This window comes from Carya illinoinensis, chromosome 11, assembly GCF_018687715.1.
Source record: "Carya illinoinensis cultivar Pawnee chromosome 11, C.illinoinensisPawnee_v1, whole genome shotgun sequence".
NCBI lineage: Eukaryota > Viridiplantae > Streptophyta > Magnoliopsida > Fagales > Juglandaceae > Carya > Carya illinoinensis.
This window is the reverse complement of record NC_056762.1, coordinates 2199832-2223292: the sequence shown is the minus strand read 5'-3', so window position 1 is coordinate 2223292 and position 23461 is coordinate 2199832. Positions and strand designations below refer to the sequence as shown.

Here is a 23461-nt window from a genome sequence, read left to right as displayed (position 1 = left end):
CAAGCGTTTTTGATGTAATATTAGGCAACTTTTTGACCTTGTTAGTAAATGCCAAATCCAATGAGGATGATCTCTCAAGCAAGGTATATGATCATTAATGATCGTGTTGATACATTTTTTCGAGATAGTCGAAGTCCAACAATACGGTTGAATGGCCCATAATACGATGCTCAAATGCTCATTCATAAAATAAATAATGAAACAAACCATATAAAATATAAATAAAGAGACATACAAATATTTATCTGGTTCAACATAAAAACTTACTTCTATGAGTGTTTGGAGGTGAAGCCCACTATGCTTGATGATTGCCCATTCTCTTATAGCCTCACATATCTCTCAATAGAATGGATGAAATGAGGATTTTGAGGAAGGTTGAAGAAGACATCTTCCTTCTATAGAGAGAAAATTTGAAAGGTCTCTGCTTCCCATATGTCACTTTCACTTTTTTTGTATCTTAGTCAATATAATTTGGCTTTATCTATTTCTTGCCTTATCTCCTGGTTTATCTCTTTTTTATCTTATCTCTTCCTTTATTATTAATGATGAGTTTCGCTAGACCCGGTTTAGTTTATATCCAATAGATGCCTACAATTCTTAATGTCAATTTTTCCAACAAAACGACATTGAGAATCTCCAAGTCAGTTGTGATTAAGATAGACAATAAAAGTTGTAGAAAGATAAATTATGGGAGCTTGTCCCTGATTTTTCCATTGTTGTCTAATGTAATGAAGATCTCCAAGGGTGGACCTCGAAGAGATTTGCTAAATTCATAATAAGGGCCTTCAAAGATGTGCATTTGAGAAGCTTGTTTGTGAGCATGCATCTCACACTTGGTAATCGTTTGTGTAAACTTTTTTTATCGTTAGTGAAGATAGTGCATTTCATACTTGCTAATAATTTTTGTTTTTGTGGGCGCTAAGGGATTTCTTTCCCTTTGAGGTGATTTCAAGATTGTATTGTTGTTTTGGCATTAAAGTCAAACTTTATTTATTGTAACCCGCACTTATGTCGTTTTGGCAAAGTCAAACTTTATTTATTGTAACTCGCATTTATATTGTTAGGGAGCTTGTCGATGCCCTAGGTCCATCTCAAGTAGTTGTCGAGCCCTCTGACTTTTTCCCTATGGCAACCCATGTGAGAAGGTTATGGAGCTCGAAGACTCATTAATTAAGAGATTTAACTTTTATCATAATAAAGATATTTACCTTTACTAATCTATATGTGATTTCTTTATAAATAATGATCAATGCTTTGTATTCAATGATAATTACAAAAGGCAAAGATGTGCCCTCAAAGTTTCTTCTCTCCCATTCTCCCTCCCTCTTTTTGCTTCTCATTTTATATTTTATTTAAATTCTTCATGGTATTAGAGCTATTGGCTAATGCCAGACTTTATTTTGTACACTATTTATTTTAAAATTCTTCATCTAGCTTTACTTCTTACAAAATTTTCATTGTCGTTCAATTATGTCTCATCTCAAATTCATGCATTTAGAGTATCTTTATTAGTTGCAAGCCTTTTTTATTGGGCTTTATTTGTTGTGAGCATTGTTTAAAGCTCCATATCCATTTTGGCCTTTTGATTTTTTTCTTATAGTTGACTAAGGTCATATATATCTCATTGTTGGTCATAGCTCCATATTTGATGTTCCAGTTGCCAGTCTGTTCATTACCAATGTCATTATCATCATTACCTTGACGATCAATCAATGGACATGAAAGTTATATTCAAATTTGAAATATTTCAAAATTATTCACCTTAAGTTTGATCGGGGATGTTGGAGATAATTATTATTATCTTAATTTGATTTCATAATTATCAAATCAGCTAATCCAATTTTCATAATTATCAAATTAGCTAATTTGGTTTTCATAATTATCAAATCAAGAGGTTTAATTTTCATTATAATAAATATGTTTACCTTATCTCATTTCTATGTAATTGCTTTATAGATATAGACCAATGGTTTAGATTAAATTACAATTGAAAATAGCAAAGATATAACCCTTAAAATTTCTTCTCTCACTCATTTTCTTCTCATTTTATATTTTATTTAAATTTCTGTCATCTCCATCTTAACTCATATGGACACCAACACATGTAAGATGCAACTTATAGAAGTTTTACATTTTTCACAAAAAAAAAAAAAAAACTCTACATTCAATCATTTTTGCATACTTTTTACATGCTTCACTAATATAATTGGTTGTTGTATTTTTTTAATATAAAATAACTTATTTGGCTAATTATATCAATAGAGTGCGCAAAGGGCATACAAAAATAATGGTATGTTATTGAACTCTTTAAGCCATTTACAACAAAAGATAAAACTTTGAAAATGAGATGTATATTTGAAATTAAATAACAAAACACTATGCTCAGTGGTTGTGAAGTTGTGGTTTGAGGTTTGAAACCTAATCATTTCTATCCTTATCAGTTGCAAAGGTTGTTCGACTTGAGTTATTGCAAAGCTGGAAAGTTTTCTAACATGCCTCCTCAAGTGAAACGCTATCTGAGAAACACTAAGCTTGCTTCGAAATAGTGCTAACTGAGATGAGGAAAGGAGTTTAGTGAAGAAGTGTACGACATGATTTTGACTTAAGAGAAATTGAATGTTTAGAGTACCATGAGTAACCATGTCATGCACAAAATGAAATTTTATTTGAATGTATTTTTTAGGTGCATGGAAGATGGGGTTGGAGGTGAGATAGATGGCATCTATGTTATCACACCACAAAGTTAGAGTTTTAGTGATAGTAATGCCAAACTCTGTTAATAAGGAAGAAAGCCATGAAACTTCAACTGCAGCATTTGCTAAGGCCTTGTACTCAGCATCGTTACTTGATCATGCGGTGGTTGCTTGCTTTTTGCAGCTTCAAGAGATCAAGTTGTCACCAAGAATAACACAAAACTATCGGTGGAGCGCCTATCATCCTTGCTGCTAGCCAAGTCGACATCAAAGAATGCATAAATTTGTAGATTCATGAAGGCTTGTGATTGAGCTATAATATTGTGATTATTTTATAATTAAATTTGAGTCAATCTCACTTTTCTTACTAGTAATTGAATGAATTGGGTCTCTATAAATCAATTTTAACTCAATTGATAACAGCCTAATTTTATGATCTTAATCTTTAATTTATTACATGAAATTGAGGAAGTTAATTATTGTGTATATATGCAGGTGGCCATGCGGAAATTTCAAAGCTTAAATCAATTCATGCCCTGCATTTTCAATCTCATTTTTTGGATTTGATAAAAACGCAGCACAACATTTACGTTTAATGGAAAATGCACGCTTTGGCTTTGGCTTAACTCTTCCTTTTGCTGAATATGGCCCCACAGGATCATATTTGGGCAATTTCCAATTCACACGACCACGCATCGCCTGACACACCACCACATGACAAACTTCATGGCTTATCTTCAAAGTGAACCCTGCCTTGACTCTTCTTCAACTATTTAAAGCACAACACGTCAATTCCAACCTCACACGAAAAAGCAACTTGCCCGCTTCACTTCATAGAAATTCATCATGCTACAATTTCAAAAGCAGCTGCTTTGGACGTATGTAGGACACAAATATTTTTGGCATTTTACTCTTCAAAACATCCCTGCACCTAAGCGGAAAGCACCGAACAAAAAGCACATTTACGGAAAACAAGGAACAACTCTAGGACCAATCGTGCAAATCCAGCCATGCGACCCCTTCATCTTCACCTCATGGAAGCATCCTGCAATTAACATGGAAATTGACTCACGGCTTTGCACCAGGTACAACACATGGCTCAATTCACTCCAAGCTACAGAAGGGCAGTCACCCTTTTGCCATTCCTAGACATACAGTTGCTGCTAGAGAAAAGTGCCTCCATTACACAAAGTCACGCCTGCAGTGCAGCTCCATTTTGGGCTATGTTGATCTATGTGAAGGGAAATGCATTGATTTTGTTACTTGAAAGGTGGGAGAAAATGCAAGGGGGTACTTCGCATTTGGTGGTTTTTGCAAGAGAGTTCGTCCGACTTCCAAGACCCATTTTTCTCTTCCATGTTTTCATTTTTCATTTGTTTTGTGATTGATTCAAGTTTGTATTTACATTGCACTTATATTTAAATTGTTCTCCTTCAGTTTATTTTTATTTTCGGTAGCATGTGATTTTTTCTTCAGTAACTTTTGGCTATTTTCATGCGTATTGTGTTGTTGAATTAAGTTGGATTATTTTGGGTTGTTTGGACTTGTATGTTGGATTATTTTCATTGGTGTTGATTAGTCTGAGAAATGTAAATCATATTTTTTGGATTAGATTGAACACTTGGGAAGGGAAAATATTGGGTTTTAAAAGTGCACACATAATGTTTGATAAAATGCCCTTTAGAACGTAAGTTCCATAATCTTCTATTTATTTCTTGGAAACTTTGGATTAGATGATGTTAATGAATGTCGTTTAGTTTCTTAAGCGAGGATAACCATAATTTAATTAGCACACATTCACAAATCCACTAAATGAACATAAGTGATTGAAGTAGCGTCAAGGTGCATTGGAGCAAAAATTTCTATATGCGAGCTAATTTCCCATTCCCTACTCGTGTTCGACACATTTTTCTCTTTACTTTTTCTTGCATATCCTTTAGCATTCACTTACCATCTTATACAAAGGAAAACAAGGCATTTTTAACAATGTTAAAAAAGAATCAATTCTCACTGTGAATATCATTGTCGATAGCCTTAGTTAATAATTTTCTTTTATTTTCGATAGTGAATGAATTTATATTTTAAACTAATCGTTTCTTGAGGAAATGACTTAGGAACTTCCCTATTACTACTTGACAACTCTTATACTTGGGAGTAACTGTTAAACCATTTTTTAAAGTGAGTTAGATTGATATGCAAACTTTAAGGCATAGTCTGTTGGTGGTACCACATTCAACATATTGCCAATGGAGATTTGTTGTTGTTTTTCTTTTTTTGGAAGAAATTGGTAGAGCTTGTTCAATGTGAATACGATGTCGGGCCTTGTTATATAGATACTGGAGAGCACCAATCATGCTTCTATAAAGTGTTGGGTCGTCGAGAATTTCTCCCTCAAAGGCAAATAGGCTAGTGGTAATAGCCATGAGTGTACGCACAAGTTTGGCTACAAGCATTCTTGTCCTTTTTTAGAATATATTGTATAACAGTGTTGAGAGAGAAGTATACCTTTATTGGATGAAATTACTTCTATACCAAAGAAGAAATGCAAAGGACCTAAGTCTTTGATAGTAAAGTTATGCTTCAAAGCATTCAACAACTGAGAAATATCATAGAAATTGGAGAGCACCAATCGGGGTTCTATAGAGAGTTGGGTCATCGAGAATTTCTCCTTCAAAGGTAAATAGGCTAGTGGTAGTAGCCATAGGTGTACACACAGGTTTGGCTACATACTTATCCTTTTCAAAATATCGTGTATATGAATATAATGTTGTATCCCTTGTACTTCAAGCTTTGGGCCTCTTAGATACTTGGATAACTCATGTACAACAACATTTCTTAGAACCAAAATTTTCAATTTCATTAAATGGTACTCTAAAGGGTTTAGTCATTTAAAGCAAAGGGCTAATTTTTATTTGAAGTGACGAAACATTAAGGAGATTAATTTCTAATTTGTTGAATAATGGAAAAACTTTGCCCTATAAAGATTTCAAAGGATGCTTAACGGTCGCTGGTTTGCTATTTGCAGATGACATTCTAATTTTCACAAATGGGACTAAGAGAAGTTTGAATGATCTCTATGATTTCTTAACAGCTTACGAGAGAGCATCTGGCAAATTAATAAACCTTCATAAAAGTGATTTCTTGGTTCATCTAAGCTATCCAGATTAAGGAGAGCTATTATCTTTGCCATTACTTGATTCAGGGAGGATTTCTTCCAATGACAGTTAGGTGCTCATCTACATTACAAGAAGCTTCCTATGGCTATGTTTGAACCTTTATTAACAAAGGTGAAAAATATGGTAGTTGGGTGGAAAGGAAAAATTGTTATAAGTTGGAAATAGACTTGTGTTGCTAAAACATATTTTTTTTTCCTTAAACATTCACATCCTCTCATGTGTTAATACTCCCAAGAGAGTTATACAGCATATACAACATATTTTTTCATCCTTTTTTGAAAAAACAAAAAAATTACATGGTTAAAATCACGTGTTGCTAAAATATGAAGGGCATGGTTAAAGGAAGTGGACTTCTTGGGATTAGATTTATGGACCAATAGAAGAGGGAGGATTGGGGTTGAGAAACTTAATTGATCTTCTTCAAGCACTGCTGCAAATTGGCATGACAGATTCTTCATTCAGACTCTTTATGGCTTTATTCGTGCAACATAAGTATATAAAGTCAAAATGTGATTTTTTACAATTAAGGATCAAATGTTATCACTCCTATTTCTGGAAATTGATGGTTAAATCACTTCCTGTAGTTCTTGTTAGTAGTTCTTGAAAGATCAAAGAATGACCTATTAATTTTTGGTTTGAGTACTGGTATGGTAGTGGTTCTCTTTCGAATAAAGGTTATGTTGTGGTTTAACCTTCCCTTTTATTAAGGGATCTTATTGTGGGTGCACATTGAAATATTCCAATATTGAATCAACTTGGAGGTCATGGTCATTCTTTGGTACAAGAAATACTAATTCATCCAATTCCATTAAAATCTGGTTTGGAGGAAAGGGTTTGACAACATTATCTTGATGGATCTTTTTTATTAAAGTCTGCTTGGCAGGCTATAATAAGAAAATATCCTGAGTTTCAATTAGCAAAGATGATGTGGAATGCTATTATTCCTTCAAAAATCTCAATTTTTGGTTGGAAACTATATTTTGGAACTGTACCAATAGATTCAGTTGTTAAAGGGTATGGTATTCCTATAGTCTCGAAGTGCTATTCTTGTAAACATTCTCATAAGATTGAATCTGTTGACCACTTATTTGCTGAGGGAGAACTTGGCTCAAATGTATGGGGTTATTTTGCTACCTTTTTGCATTTTCTACTATGTTGCAAGTTCCATAGAAGCACGAGTTATCAAGATGGTGGTTGGCATCAAGGGGAAAAAAAGATAAAAAAGCCATTCTTGCATCCATCACTCCCATGCTTATTGTATATTTTAACAAGAAATGACCATTACCATAATGAAAAATAACCAGTGTGCTCTAAAATAATTAACAAAATTCATCATTGACTAGCAAAATTGAATAATGTTGATAAAGTCATCTTAGGTTCTCTATCGTTTGATGCCCTTGTTTCGTTCTCGAGACATTCAGTAAAAAAAACCACCATTTGAGCAAAACACTTTCTGTTGGAAGTGACAGGCTGAGGCTCTTGGGGCATGATCAGCATCACTATCAACGTGTCAGTGATGCACGGGCGCCGAGCTGGTCTTGGAAGGGTCCCTCCTTCTCCTTGGCTAGAGGGCATTCACTCGAACCTGAATGGTTCAGTCTCAAGAGAAGCTCCTGACACTGGCCAAGCCTAAGAGGGAAGTGTCGCCCCAACCCGTTTAGTTGAATGGTTTGCAATGTCATAATGGAATAGGGACTACACGGTGAGTCCTAAGCTATGAAGCACCGTCGAACAATACAACCATGGAGCCCAGGCCATACCACCTTTAGAACGCATCTCCAAGTGACTGGGAATAGCACAACCTTTGACAAGACTTCATTTGAAGGTCCTGAGGAGTTACTAAATGTTCACTTCAGTGCAAACTTGTGGCGAGCCTTCATCCAAGAAGCCTCGCCCAAAGCTAGAAGGCTCATTGGACCCAGGGTTCTCTAGAATGGAACCCATGCAAGGAAAGCAAAAAGTTTGAAAGGCTTTAGTTGCTTGAAAGGCTGTAAGGGACATATGATGATTGCCAACTGAGAAGCTAGCACTTATATAGGCATTCGCGACAGCCCGCACCCCAAGACTTTGGAAACGTGTGTATCCCACAGCCCCCATCAAATCTAGCGAGAATCTCACGGCAGGCGTTATATGAATCTCGCAAAGCACGCCACAAAGGCCATCTGGCACCATTAATGCGAGAAGGGCATAACAAGCAAGTATTAATATCCAACTACTAGAAGTGCTCGAGAACCCATGCACATTACATCAGCTGCCAAATAGGCCCAATGAAGAAGCTTGGGAACTGACAAGTGGCAAAGGCATAGAGGGCAAGTCCTTCTCCTTTTTTTGAGAAGGGGAGATCTCAAACCATAGTGGACAAGGTGAGTGGGAAGTCTCGACAAACCAATCGACAAGAGAAAAAAGAAACGGCGATAAAGCAAAGCATGAGGCAATACAATGAAAAACAAAAATGCATATGCAAGTATACTAGTGTATAAATCGTCACAGTCTATACAAAGAAAAGATTAGAACAAAGAAATTTACATTATGCTGATATAAGGGGGAGATACAAAATCAAGCAAAGGAGGCGTCGGGATCCTCCTTGGACTCAAGGGGGCCCACCTCAGAAGCATCTAGGTTTGCTGAGCATCTCTAGGGCAGGTTCCCTCAAGGTCTACCCCCTAACACCCTCTGGAGGGTGGGCCATAGGAGCTTCATCTTTGGGAGTAAAGGCATCCGAGATCAAGTTTACGAAGATTGACAGCCCTCAATTGTGCCTCTAGTGCTCGAGAACTTGCATGAGGATTTGAGATAATGTGATCCTGCAATTTCTCAAGGCCTTCAATATACTCGTACACCCAAGTTTCATCACGAACGTAAAGGGCCTTCCCCAGCTGATCGCCCACAAGGGTGGTGGCCTCCTAAACTTGAGTCAAGTTGCTTTGAAGGTCCTCGATAACTACGTCCTAGTCAGAGATCCTTCGTTGAGCTGCCCCTAACTCCTTCAATGCCTCCTTCACCCTCGACTTCTCCTGATAGGCAGCGGCCAGAGCAGCTGACAGCAAGTCATCTCGGTCTTTGAAAGTTGTTGATAGAGAGGAATACTCGCCCTTCAACAACTTGAGCTGCTGGGCTTCAGCATCCCAAAGGCTCCTCAGTTCCTCATTCTTTACCTAAAACTGGCTCAATGACTCTTGAGCCGATGTGGCCCACCCCTCTGCCGCCACCAACTCCGCCTCTAGAAAATTTTTCTCCTTTCTCTCCCCACTCACGTAGTTGAGACCCATCTTCACCATGGAGCAAAGCTCCCAATTCTGCCCCTTGATTGCCTCTTGGCCGCTCACGATGAAGTCAGCCAACATATTAGCTCCTTACAACCCACCACGATAAGCGATGAAGAGTCAAAAGAAGTGAAAAATGAACAAAACGAAAAAGGGGCAAGTCAAGGAGAAGATAACCTTAAAGAAAAAGTTCTGCAAAGTCCCAGCCTCCTACTCCAGAGCCTTCGTCTGTGCTCCCCCAGTTTCAAGATAGGTGGATGTAGAGATAACCTTCTTCGAGCCACCTGCAGAAGGTGATCGCCGGTCTACCCTAGCTCTCCTAACCTCCTATGAGACCTCCAAGTCCGATCCATCGGCTAAGAGGAGTGGGAAGGCCCCCTGGTTATGGGCGTTGGATCCCCCTAAGAAGGGAGTGATCCTTCTCCTCTCTTGGAACATGTGGGCTACCCTTCTTGGACCTCACGATAGCAACCCCCCATCAGTCAGCGGGTTAGATACGGGGTATCGATTTCCCCCTTAAGAGTCTCCTCAATCGATCCATCGCCTGACACTACTGGGAGATGAATGGCAGCGATAGTGGCCATGATACCACCCATGGGAGCTTTGCCACAGGGAGACCCTCACAAAAGCATACTCCCCTCAGAAGAACCGAACTCCTTTAAGGAGGTCTAGAAGCAGCACCTGAGACCTGATCCCCGACCACAAAAGGAGCAGTGGAAGCCAAAGAATGAGTCATCTCCATATTAACCTTTGGCGGTAGCTCGACCGCGGAAGACCAATGAGGAACCTCATCCAGAAGGATCCCCTAGAAGTTCATTTGGAGCAAGTTACCACTTTGAGTCTTGTCCTATGGCCCCATGGGCACGACAAGTGCCTCTGAATCAGCGACCACCATAGGCTCGATGACTAGAGCAACAGTTGAAGGAGCAGCCGGGGTACTAAGGCCAAATGATTTCCCCTCTGCCAGCCCATGGGAGACACTTGAGAGACTGGATTTTGGATAGGCATCACGAGCCTCAGTTGCTGGACGCCAACCGCTCTCGCTGATTGACCCAAAGGAGATGCAGTGTCACTGCCGGCCTTGGTTGCCTCTGCGTGAGACTTATTCCCTTTACCCTCTAAGGGAAGGCTCAGGGAGCGCTTTTTCGGCGAGGCCGTTGGTGGGACCAATAGGAGGAAGGTATGCCTCGATGTCCTCATCCCCCAAAAGAACCTTCAAATGAACAAGAAAGGGGCGCCCTTTTGCCCACTCTTTAATGATGGCAATGTGGGCACAGCTCCTCGAGCGTGGTTGTTGGACACATAGCCTTGTCGTTGGAAACGACACCCAACTAGGCTTTGATAGGGAACTCGGCGCGGCCAATCTTCCCAACAGGGAACTCTCACCCCTGATCAGACACAAAGAAAAACTTACCAGTCCAATCCAAGGTTTTATTGCCCTGAAGTTGTAGATATCCTCGACCCCTCTTTTTACATTATGGGTTAGGAAGAATTCACGATAGGTTAAGTCGGCATGCTTTGGGTCAAACATCAACAATGCATGCCACCACAGGACACAACAGCATATTAGAATCCGTTAGGCGTTCAGATGAAGTTAGGTGGGAGCCAACCTATGATGATGCAAAACTTTACAGATAGGATGAGGAAAGGGTAGCCCTAACCCACAGGAGAACATAATGGGTAAGAGGACAACATACGACGCAAAATGATCAGCATCGACAACCCCTTCTTGGCGCCTAGGGATCTCGAAGAACTCCGTGTTAGAAACGCGATAAGTAGAAATCAGTGAATGCAAAAAGTCGTGGGATGCCTCCGAGCCCCAGTGGCAACCGACGTAGCCTAGTTAAGGAACACTGGCCTTGAGAAGGATTTGTTCATCGAAAATCATAGGCTCATCAAATATTTTGGCATCTATTTGGAGTAAGAGTGATGAGGGAGACGAAGGGAAAAGCAAATGAAGTAAGAAGGAAGCGGTAAAAGCAAGATGAAGTTTATGTAGGGAGTAGTAGTTGACCTTCCAATTTTCACAAACTAAATGTGGGAAGTTGAATGGTTCAAATCCCACAGACGCATGACATAGCCCGAAAAAGAAGAAACTTCCTGACAACCATTATTGCGGAGGGGATAGAACTGTCGCCATCGAATACAGGGATCCAATCCTTGGGGACTGTGTCAGAGAAGTTGGAAAGCGGCGTATGACTTATTGTATCAAGCAACAGAACGAGGCATAAAGGCTTGACTTGTGGAAGGATCAAGGGGAAAAGGTGTCATCTCACCTTGGCCAGACGGGTATAAGGCGACAACAATGGTAAAAGGAAAGGGAGAAGAAGAAATTTCCATCGGTCTAACCCAATGGGAATTGGTGGGATAACTGTTAGGGAATTTTTCCTAGGCTAAAAGGCCTAAAGGCTAAGCCCAATACCCAGGGGCCCATGCCAGCCAAGCCATCCGCCAACCCGACAAGGGCTTTCAACCCAGTTAGCAAGATTCAGGGCCTCGGAGTAGAGGTCAGCCTACTGCCCAAAAAGCACGAGAAATCTATTGAAGCACAAAGGGAGGAGGAACATGCCATCTCGACAAGACCTAAACCTAGGATGAAACAGATGATCATGCCACATTAAATGCACTCTCCAGAGGATCACGCCACATTACATGCATCCCCTAGAGGGCCACGTCGCATTAAATGGACATAGCAAAAGGAATTGGAGGAGGACATCTCCCCTAGTCACAAGGCATGTTCGCCTGATCCTAAATGCCAGGTATAAAAGAACCCCTAGGTATTAGAAGACTCTAAACTCTCCGAACTCTTTCTACTCACTCACTTACATTCTTCTAAAGTCTTAGAGACTTTGGCACTAGAGTCTGCCCCGGCCATCACCCTAATCATCGCCTCTCGATGTTTTCTTTGTGATCCCAAGCCCAGGTCTTAAGACTCGAGCTATTGAGAGTCCGCCCCAAAGACGTACGAAATACGATGTTAACAAAGCTATTTGCTAGGTAAATTAAATCATGCAATCAAATCAAACCTTATCGTCAAATCCTATCATGTCAATAATATAGAAGGCATATTTCTTAGTCAATTTCTAAAAGGAAATACTTGAGCAACATAAAAATAAACCATAAACTGATATGGTTTGGGGTAATACGTTAGATTATAAAGTTATTTTTATTATAAAATATATCTAACAGATCTTATAGAATCACGTTAATTTATGAATTTATTTTTATATAATCTTTTTATAGTTATAGTAATTTTTTTATAAAATAAAAGGACTCAATATTAATAAATGAGTTTTGCTACATACAAGCACAGTTGCGTACTAATCTGTGTATCAATACTGATTTATTCATACTTAAAATTTAAATTAACATTATTTTTAATAAAATCTACTTTTTGATCAATTACATTATATTAGTGTACAGATTAATACATAATTATGCTTGTAACTATATTTTTCCTTAATTAATTTAGTCCAAATGATGTAGCTTTTATATATATATAGATCGTACATGATTACCACCATAAAGTGCAGCGCTCATTGATCAGTTTATCTTCTAGCAGGCTATTATATAGTATGGGGTCCATACTGCTTTTGAGTCTTTGACTGAAACTGGAACAAATTATTATTAATAAATATATATAATAATGTAATGAGTAACGCTGCCTAATTATTTTTAAAAAAAGTTTAACGTATATTATGATTAAAAAGTTAATTTTTTTTATTTATATTTCATATTTATTATTTTTTTTAAAAGAATCATGGGACGTAATTCACTGTTATATACATATATATGAGACCTCCAAATATAATGATTTGAGTACTACTGAACATATAATATAGATATTTAAATTTTAAATTAGCCGTAAATTAAGACTGAGGTAAGATGATGACATTGCCTTGATGATGTCAGAAATTAGTAAAACTACTCTAGCTCTCTCCATCAGCTAGCTTGCCCCCACCCAATAATACATGAACGAAATTCTTGAAATTAACCTCACTTTATGCTGCATGCAATTAAAACAAAGTTTATTTCATAAGTGAATAGAAGTTTTATTTGCTCATTAAAAGAAAAATGAACATTTATAACAAATTGTTTATGATAAAAACAATTATTTGAGATAAAAATAGATTTATTTTAATAAAAATAATTATTTTTAAATAAAACAATTGACTATAAATATACAGTTTTCTTGCCGTGCATGTTATCGAAAGTAGCGTGGCTTTAGCATTGTTCGGACTCCACTCACAAGCAAGGTACATATGTTCCTGACCAAAAATAATATTGCTTTATTCCCTATGGCCTGCCACTTCTTTTTCTTATATATATATGGCTAAGATTGGGCACGTCAAAAACCACACATATAAACCAAATATTAAGTACTATATATATCCCTGCTCTCCCCACTGCCTGCCCTCCTATTTCCTTCCCTATTTTATATATGGCCAGCATCACACACCCAGCAGCTCCTCGTAAAACGAGGCATACCATGTTAAAGGATCATGACCGTAGGATGTTCGCATTATCCGATGATAATGCATTGATGAAGCAAATTATTGTAACCCATGCTCCTGATGGTCGTGAAGTTGATGTCGAGCCCATTCTCCAAATCATTGGGGACGTCTTTCATCGTGCCACTCCCAGCCTTGATGGCGTTCTCAACGTATAATTAATTAATTAATTAATTAATTAATTAATTATTAATTCAACGTATATATAATTAATTAATTAATTAATTAATTATTAATCTCCCTCTGCATTTATTATTAATGCTATACTTTACTTGCAACCAAATTATAATGTTTAAGATAATTAATCATGTTTCTTGTTGTCTTTGTGTATATAGGGCACACTAGAACACGTGGATACGGAGGACAAGACTGTCCCGGCGCTTGACTTTGATGACATTCTTGAAGCATTGGCTTACCTTATATACAAAATCTCTTGCGAGGTGATCATTTTTATTCTAGGCCCCGGCCAGTAGTCAATTAGATCTCCTCATTAAATACTTACCTTTATATATTATACAAAATCTCCACATTCCTTTAGTTTTCGATCGACATGCATGCATGATCAACCAAATGCGGGCTTTTCCAACAACTTCGTAAAATTTTTTAAAAACAAAACCAAAATTAATTACATTCTATAGTTCTACTCTTGTTTTTACACAAAAGTACTGTTCTTGGCAATGTGTTTATATATATATATATATATATATTTATAGTGACTGATCAGTCGGCTTATTAAAACGAAGAAGGTTTTTATTTATTTATTTATTTTTTATTTTTAAACTCTTGCTTATGAACTAGCTAGTATATAATATATGGAAAAATATAGTTGCAAGCACAATTGTGCACTAATCTGTGTACCAATATGATGTGATTGGTCAAAAAGTAGATTTTATTGAAAATAATGTTAATTTAAATTTTAAGTATGAATAAATCAGTATTAGTATACAGATTAGTACGCAACTGTGCTTATATGTAGCAAAACTCATTATATATATAGGAACTAACATCTTCTATATATTCACTCATCCCAGTTATCATGCAAGTGCTCAGGTGGTGGAGATGCACATGCAACTACAATGGCATTATTGAACACTCTCACGAGCTTTTCATGGGATTCAAAAGTGGTTCTAACCCTAGCAGCCTTTGCGGTGAATTATGGGGAATTCTGGCTTGTTGGTCAGCTTTGCACCGGTACCAGAAATCCACTTGCCAAATCCGTGGCTTTCCTCAAGCAGCTGCCCAACATCGTAGAGTATTCGAGCTCTCTAAAAGCCCAGTTTGAGGCACTTAATAAACTAATCAAAGCCATAATGGATGTAGCTACTTGCATTGTTGAGTTCACGGAACTTCCATCTCAGTACATTTCGGATGAAACCCCAGCAGTGAAGGCTGTCACCTCTCATTTACCAGCTGCTACCTATTGGACCATTCGAAGCGTTGTGGCTTGCTCTACACAGATTGCAAGCCTTATAGGTTTGAGGCTGGAGTAAGTTGTGCATGATACACCAACCTCGATTATTATTATTATTGTTATTATTTTTAACAAAGAGGACGGTACCCAGCCATAATTTTATTCATTTTGATGTTCGAATTAATACGTGGATTACATCTTTGGATTAATTTCTTGGCGGTTACAAGTTTTTAATACATCAAGCTGATCATTCACCTGTTTTCTATGTATGCCATATATATATATATATAAACATACTGATCTTTATGCTGATTTTAGGAACAGTACTGCATTAACCACAGTGGCATGGGAACTATCAAGCTTGGCGCACAAGGTCACCAATATACACGAGCATCTGAAGAGCCAAATCGCTTTCTGTTATCAGCATATAGGTGGGCCATTGATTATCTATTTCTCTGTATCTTTCGAAATATATCATATAGGCAAGCTAATCAATCCAAAGATTTTGGAAAAATATCTTAATTAGTACCATATTTTCGAGGGACCGGGGCGTCATTTAATGTGGAACCAAGACTAGAAAACCATGACCTTTATTTTGCGTAATTACAAGATTTGGATTGAGATAATCAAACTATTAAAGAGGTTGAGTTGAGTCAATTGCAAGGAAAACGTATCATTCTTCATTCTTGAAGTTGTTTTTTTAAGTGCCTGCATAATAATTAATTATGGCCTAAATAAAGTCCACTGTGGGATGCAGAGGAGAAGACTAGGCATCTGGAATATTTCCACACTCTCGTCCGTCTTTTCGAGACATTACACCTGGACAATTTTAAGATTCTCAGGGCATTGCTACACCCCAAGGAAGAGCTGGTGATTGGTTCCTCCAAGAAAAAGGTTTGCTTTTTAAACTCCATTTCTCATTAATTAACTAATTATAAGCTCCATTAATTTTATTATTTTAACTTGCAATTATATAAATAAAAGTTTTAAGAGTTCTCCTGTTGGCTGGCTGGCACAAACAGGTAAATATTGAAGTACTAAAGAGAAAGCATGTGCTACTGCTCATATCAGATCTTGACATCCCCCATGATGAAATTACAATTCTTGGTCATTTGTACCAACAAGACCCAATGAGGAAGACAGAACAGACGCAATACGAAGTGGTCTGGCTCCCAGTCGTGGATAGGTTAAGTCCTCATGCAGATCAGGAGAAGGTCAAAATTAAGTTCCAGGAGTTGCTGTCAATGATGCAATGGTATAGTGTGATTGATCCCTGGACAATCGAACCGGCAGTTATTAAGTATATCAAGGAAGTGTGGCGTTTTAACAAGAAGTCGATTTTAGTGTCCTTGGATCCACAAGGAAGGCTGGCCTCTAGTAATGCACTTCACATGATGTGGATCTGGGGAACTTTGGCCATCCCTTTTAGTATTGAGAAAGAGGAAACTTTATGGAAGTCAGAATTTTGGGGACTTCCACTACTTATCGATGGCATCGATACAACAGTCATAGATTCGGTATCTCCTTCGTCACACATGCATATGGACAACAACACACACATGCATGCACCTATATATATTTGTACGTGTGTGTGTATCATGTAAATTTTACTCGATAAAAAACCAAAAATTCTGATGACGTTATTAATTAAAATGTGTGCGTGGAAGGGTATACGCAAGTGCTTGTTTTGAGTAACTCAAGACTAGTTACAGTATCATATGGTTGCATACATTAATATTCTTTCTCTAATTATCATAATCAGATGAGAGAAGGGAATATCGTATGCTTGTATGGAGGTGAGGACATTGAGTGGATTCGGAAGTTCACAACCTCAGCAAAAAATGTTGCCAAGGCAGCTAATATCACTTTAGATCTTCTTTATGTTGGAAAGAGCAATGCGAAGGAGAGGGTGCAGAAAGCTAATTCAATTATCAGTTCGGAGCAGCTTAGTCATTTCTGGGCTGACCTCACATACATATGGTTCTTTTGGACACGACTGGAAAGTATGTTACACTCCAAAATGATGAGTGGCAAGACTGTCGAGAACGATCCTATAGTTGAGGAGGTCATCACTATGCTTAGCTTTGATGGCAGCGAGAAAGGATGGGCAGTAGTGTCCGGAGGACCACCTGATCATGAAGAAATAATAGCCAGAGGCAGCGGAGAGATTGCCTTAAAAACCATAGAAGACTTCGGAAACTGGAAAGATGATGTTGTGAATATTGGCTTTGTGCCAGCATTCAAAGAGCATCTACGAAAGCTTCACACCCCGCAACACTGCAAACGCCTTATCCTTCCTGGGATCCCTGGGGAAATCCCAGAGAGGATAGTGTGCGCAGAGTGTCACCGTCCTATGGAGAAGTACTTCATGTACCGCTGCTACACCGATTAAGGCATGACAAAATTTATGCATACATATATATATGGTACTTACTTGTGAGTACCATCATCATCATGTTCTCTATTATACATTAGATATATGCGTACTGCATGTGTGTGGTGGAGATCATCCATAGTGTGAATTTTAGTTAATGGTTTGAAGGATTGCTATTGTACGTAAGATCATGTATTTAAGTTGTGTGAAGCTTCCTCTTGGGCGCGTATGTACTGTGTTAGTGCAATTTGGGTCTGCTATTTATCAGTAATAAATAAACTGTGTGCTGTTAGAAGTCTGTATAAATCTCTCTCTCTCTCTCTCTCTCTCTCTCTCTCTCTCGGGCATGCATAATTTGTAAGAGTTTTATTTAAATTTTATATCTAACACATCCATGGCTTATGGGTTTAGATAAACTCAATCTTATCATTTAATTTAAATGAGTTATAGTATGACTAAAATACTTATATATCTAATCACATATAATATTATTGTACATTTAGTCATCGGGAGACACTCAGAGGTTAAACTGTTAGGGTGATCATTCCCTCATAGTCAGATTAATTTCTTTATCAATCAGATAGAGAAAAGTACATATTTATTTATCATTATTTTATTATTATGGATCATAGAAAATTAAAAATCTAATTATTAATGTTTATGTTAAAATATTTAAGATGTGGTATCAGAATTTCAGGTTATACTACAAATTTTGATTTTGATGTTCATGATTGTGTGTTAATTTTGCATAGTAACCTCGCATGCAGCTTTCTTTCTCAAATATATATTATTTTGATACGGGCAGAAATTAACTAGAAAGAGATTACGTGATTATAGTTTGGGTACGAGAGGAAAGTGGAAAAGTTCAGACTTGACGGTATTTGAGTTGGAAAAATATGTGTTGGCCTCAGTATGTTAAAGTTGAGGAGGGAGAAGATTATTTTAAGGGTCCTTGATCGTTGGTATCAGTTAGGGTTTCAAACCCAGTTTTAATGGACGGTTGGGCTTTTGTTTTGGGCTGAAGATCTTGTTCCAAATATTGAGTGGCACAACGAATAAAAACAGTGGGCTGAAAGTTGGCCCAACCTGAACTGATTTTTTTAATAAATAAATAAATAAATAAAAATGACTATTACACGGCCTGTGGGCTAGCACAGTAGGCCTGGAAGGTATGACCCAACCCCATAATTAAAACTGAACAAAAACCAAAAAAAAAAAAAGGAGAGGAAAGTGATTCGGGAGTCGGCAGCAGAAGGAGGACGTCAACCTCTCATCCCCGGCGACACCCATAGCCGCAACTGAAGGCTGCAATAGCTGAAACTTGAAAGGATAAGTGGCAGCGGCCGAAGGTTAAAGGAGATGCAATTAGGGTTTTTGTTATGTACTGAGGGATGGGATACTTGGTTGGGCCATGGGCTTTGGCCCAGTCCAAGATCAAAGACAAGCAAACGGGCCAATGCAGCCCAATAAAAGAACCAAAAAAAAGAATCGGACCGTACAATAGGCCCGTATAATATAATATAATATAATATAATATTATATAATAATATTATATTATTATTTTAATATTATTTATTATCTAAAAAAAATTCTTGAAATTTTATTTTCTTTTATATGCATGTTCTTACTGTTAAATACATGTACGAATTGTTTGATATTTATTTGACTATTATTTAAATCATTGTTATATGCATATATTAAATTTTATTTATATTCATGTTGCTGTGTATAAAATTTTATTAAATTTATATGCTTGTTATGATTATTAAATAAATGTATGAATTTTTTATTTCGGCTCTTATTATCATTCCATATATATATATATATATATATATATTTGTTTATCCAATATGAGTCAAATGATTTACATCAAAATTAAATAAAAGATTGGTTGCCTAAAGGCACAAGATTTTCTTAATTTTTTTGAAAAATCATTAAACTCCATAGTAAAATTGATATGATAGAGTGAACAAATTTGTGTGTCAAGATCTATTCTAAAAAAGGGTCTTGATGACACTACTAGTTCATCCATCAAATTAATTAAAATTGGGGTGAACAATTTATATACCAAAGTTTATTCCCAAAGGAGAATTCTGGTGATACAGCTAGTTCATCTACATAATTTAAGGTTAGAGCAAACACTTTGTGTGTCAATATATACTCCCAAAGGAGGTCTTAATGATATTACTAGTTCATCCATTAAAGAAATGTTGGAGGAAACAATTTGTATGTCATAGTTTACTCCTAATAGAGAATTTTGATGATATAGCTAGTTCATTCACATAATTTAAAATTAGAGACAATACTTTGTATGTCAGAGTTTACTTCCTAAGGAGAATTCTAATGATACTGTTAGTTTATCCACAAAATTAAAAATTGGAGGGAACATTTTGTGTGTTGGGATTTATTCCCAAATGATAGACCTCGATGACACTATTAGTTCATTCATAATAGTTTAAATTTTTGATAATGCATTGTTTAAATTTTGAACTTAAAACTGGAGTGAACATTTTGTGTGTTGGGGTTCATTCTCAAATGATGGACCTTAATGATACTATTAGTTCATCTATAATGATTTAAATTATGTTATTGTTTATTAGTGTTGAATTCAAAGCATTAATGTGATTAAAATGCTTTTCTTATAGTAAGTATATGAATATGATTACAAGTTTCATGTATAGAATAGATTCTAGTGTAGAAAAACATGAGTATGTCAAATTTACATTAAGAGTTTTAGATCCTGGTTTATCCATTTTAAGTTTAACATAAATTATTATTGAGAATAGTGATAAGGGTTAGAAAAGTACAATGTTTAAGAAGATTGCATTATTACTACATATTAAAGCATATGAATTTCTTAATTTTGTACATAATGGTTTACTTCAGGGGCATTATTATTTCATTAAAGTAATGACATATGAACAAGTTGGTAATATAGTTGTTAGCTATATACAAGTTTATTTTGCTAATTTGTATCTTTTGGGAAAGGAATGAAATGATTGTGATGATAATATAAGAGTTGTGTCAATTGAAGTTTGAAAGAAACAATGACACATGAAGATTTAGTAGCCCTAAGCATAAGACATGATTCGAAGGGAAAGGTAAACCTTTTTTCTGTATAAGTTTCGAATAAGATCTTATACATGTTTATACATACCTTTTAGATTAAACTTGAGTGCAAATGTTCATATTTATTTTGCCTGTATAAGTTTCAAATCAAACTCTATAAATGTTCATACTTATTTTAGTTGTTGAACTCAAGAACAAATGTTCAAATTTCAATTTATTTCAAAATGCTATTTATGTTGGTTCCATTCTTCCTTCCAATAAAGTTTTATTTGTCATGCTTTCATAATAATGTTTTGTTAAAAGTTTTTTCACTCATAAGGTATGTACTTGAACTAAAGAAAAAATGATTTACGAAAATCTTCTACAATTTTTGGCATAGAATTTTAAATATAATTTCTGGCATAAAAGTTTGGAGAATATTTCCAAGAAAAGTTGTAGATGTTAGTAAATAAAATATTTTCCTCATTTAGATTTCTTAATCTTAGAATGTGTGTTGATTTGTATTAAAAAAAAAAATCAAACATATCAATAAAATATGCCATAAGAAATAGAGAGTTTCTTAAGATAATACATACAAAAGCATGTAAACTTTTTTCTCTATAATGTTTGTGTTATAAAAGTGACCCTCTTATGGTTGAAAAAGGTTTAACGTTATTATGATATAATAGTCTATAGTTTTATTTTATAAAGCTATTCTGTTTTTACCGAATATAAACCCTCTGTTATATTACCAAACAGAAACATAATATTCATAATAACCACAGTTTGATGATGATCAAAACCCTAGAAACAACAGTATACCAATAGATGTCCAGATTACCAATATATATACCATGATATTGAACAGTATTATACAGATCAACAGAATGATGAATATCTTCCAATATTATCGCAAGAAAGCATCAAAAATCAAATATGAACAATAAGAACAATAAAGAAACTAAAAGCAAGGAAAGAACACACCAATATACGTGGTTCGACCCTAATGGTCTACGTCCACGGTAGGAATGGGCCTCAGAGCTTTTTATTGATGAATAATACTTCACAGAGAAGCCTCAGTACAGATAGAGTCACAAATCCCTCACAGAAACCACAAGAAATCACTCTGATTTCTTCTCTCTATAAGGAAAACTCACCGAAACCCTAATTCCCCTCTCTGTTCTCTCTCTCTATCTGAAACGGCCGATATATACAGAATGAATCAACTAGGGTTTACACCGTATAACATACATATATATATATGTTACAAGAGATGCCGACACGTGTAAGTAATCTAGCGGCTCAACTCTTAAATGTTCTGAAGGAAGCACGAGCCTCTCACGTGATTTCATCAGCTCAGTTTTAAACACATCAACGATCCAGATTTGGCCATTTGTACATCATCCTTTAATCAAACGCTTCAAGAGAGCATATTAAAAGATTAAATAAAACATAACTGATAAATGTATTGACATACATATTACAAATCTCCACCTTGGCAAAACATTTATTTGCCAAAAGATTTTTAAAAAAAATTTCTCATCATTGGCTCATTCCTGCATTGTCCCCCTAACAGGGCTAATCCTAGACTCCATACCCACTAAGTTCAGACAGTGTCTGAACTTGGACCAAGGGACTGACTTGGTCATCATATTTGAGGGGTTATCCTCAGTTGGGACCTTTTCCACACCTACTATTTTAGATTCTATAACATCCCTTACAAAATGAAGCCTCACATCAATATGTTTTGATCTTTCATAAAAGACTTGGTTTTTAGCTAAGTGCAGTGTGCTTTGATTATCACAGTGGACTGTGATGTTACCATTGAAAATATTTAACTCACTAGCAATACCTTTCAGCCATATGGCCTCTTTAATGGCTTTTGTCAGTGCTATATATTCTGCTTCTGTGGTTGATAAAGCCACCACAGATTGTAGGTGTGATTTCCAGCTAATAGCTCCCCCAAAGGCAGTAAACACATAACCAGTCAGTGACTTCCTAGTGTCTATGCTTCCTGCGTAATCAGAGTCTACAAACCCAGCCAATTCACAACCCTTTACAACATTTTTTTTCAAAACTAAGTCCCAAGTTAGTAGTGCCTCCTAGGTACCTTAACACCCATTTGATAGCTTGCCAATGAGGTTTCCCAGGGTTACCCATAAACCTACTAACTATACTAACTGCATAGGTCAAATCAGGCCTGGAACAAACCATCGCATACATTATACTTCCAACCATGCTAGCATATGGGATTTGTTTCATAAAACTGATATCCAAGTCTGTTTTAGGAGCCTGGTCGAGGACAATTTGAAATGCTGTCCTAAGGGTGTACTTACAGGTTTTACATGTTCCATACCAAATCTATTTAGAATTTTAGAAATGTAATTTTTTTGAGATAAATAAAGCATACCAGCACTTCTATCTCTTTCAATTTCCATTCCTAAAATTTTCTTAGCAGGGCCCAGATCCTTCATTTCAAATTCTGATTTCAGCATGCTTTTGACTTGATTAATCAAAACAGTGTCTTTACAAGCTATTAACATGTCATCAACATACAAAAGGAGATAAACACATATTCCTTTTTTTTCCTTGTAGTAGACACAGCTATCATAGCAGCTTCTTTTAAAATTATTGTTAATCATGTGTGTATCAAATCTTTTATACCACTGCCTAGGTGATTGTTTAAGACCATATAAAGATTTTTTAAGTAGACACACTTGATTACTTTTAATTTCATTTGTAAAGCCTTCAGGAGGTTGCATATGAATTTCTTCCTCAAGTTCTCCATGCAGAAATGCAGTTTTAACATCTAGTTGTTCTAAATGCAGATTTTCATAAGCAGTATAAGCTAACAGTAGCCTAATTGAGGTATGTTTAACCACTGGAGAGAAGATTTCATTGAAATCTATTCCTTCTCTCTGTGAAAATCCTTTGGCTACAAGTCTGGCCTTATACCTGGTCCCTTCTACCCCTGGTATGCCTTCC

The 23461-nt window shown here is 36.5% G+C and overlaps 1 protein-coding gene across 1 annotated transcript; it reads left to right on the top strand.

The window, feature by feature from the left end:
* The first annotated feature begins 13553 nt into the window (after positions 1 to 13553).
* On the top strand, positions 13554 to 17751 carry LOC122282863 (protein SIEVE ELEMENT OCCLUSION B-like). The gene is made up of 7 exons (XM_043094921.1): positions 13554 to 13786; positions 13979 to 14083; positions 14675 to 15129; positions 15373 to 15485; positions 15812 to 15948; positions 16077 to 16571; positions 16817 to 17751. The coding sequence occupies exons 1-7, from the start codon at positions 13574 to 13576 to the stop codon at positions 17444 to 17446; spliced, it is 2148 nt and encodes a 715-aa protein (XP_042950855.1). The 5' UTR covers positions 13554 to 13573; the 3' UTR covers positions 17447 to 17751.
* Positions 17752 to 23461: the final 5710 nt, after the last annotated feature.

Excerpts from the sequence above, each read along its gene's own strand:
- LOC122282863 (XM_043094921.1), top strand. The coding sequence starts at position 13,574 with ATGGCCAGCATCACACACCCAGCAGCTCCTCGTAAAACGAGGCATACC. Across the intron at positions 15,130-15,372 it reads CTTATAGGTTTGAGGCTGGA|GAACAGTACTGCATTAACCA; the intron begins GTAAGTTGTGCA and ends TGCTGATTTTAG. Across the intron at positions 15,486-15,811 it reads TTTCTGTTATCAGCATATAG|AGGAGAAGACTAGGCATCTG; the intron begins GTGGGCCATTGA and ends TGTGGGATGCAG.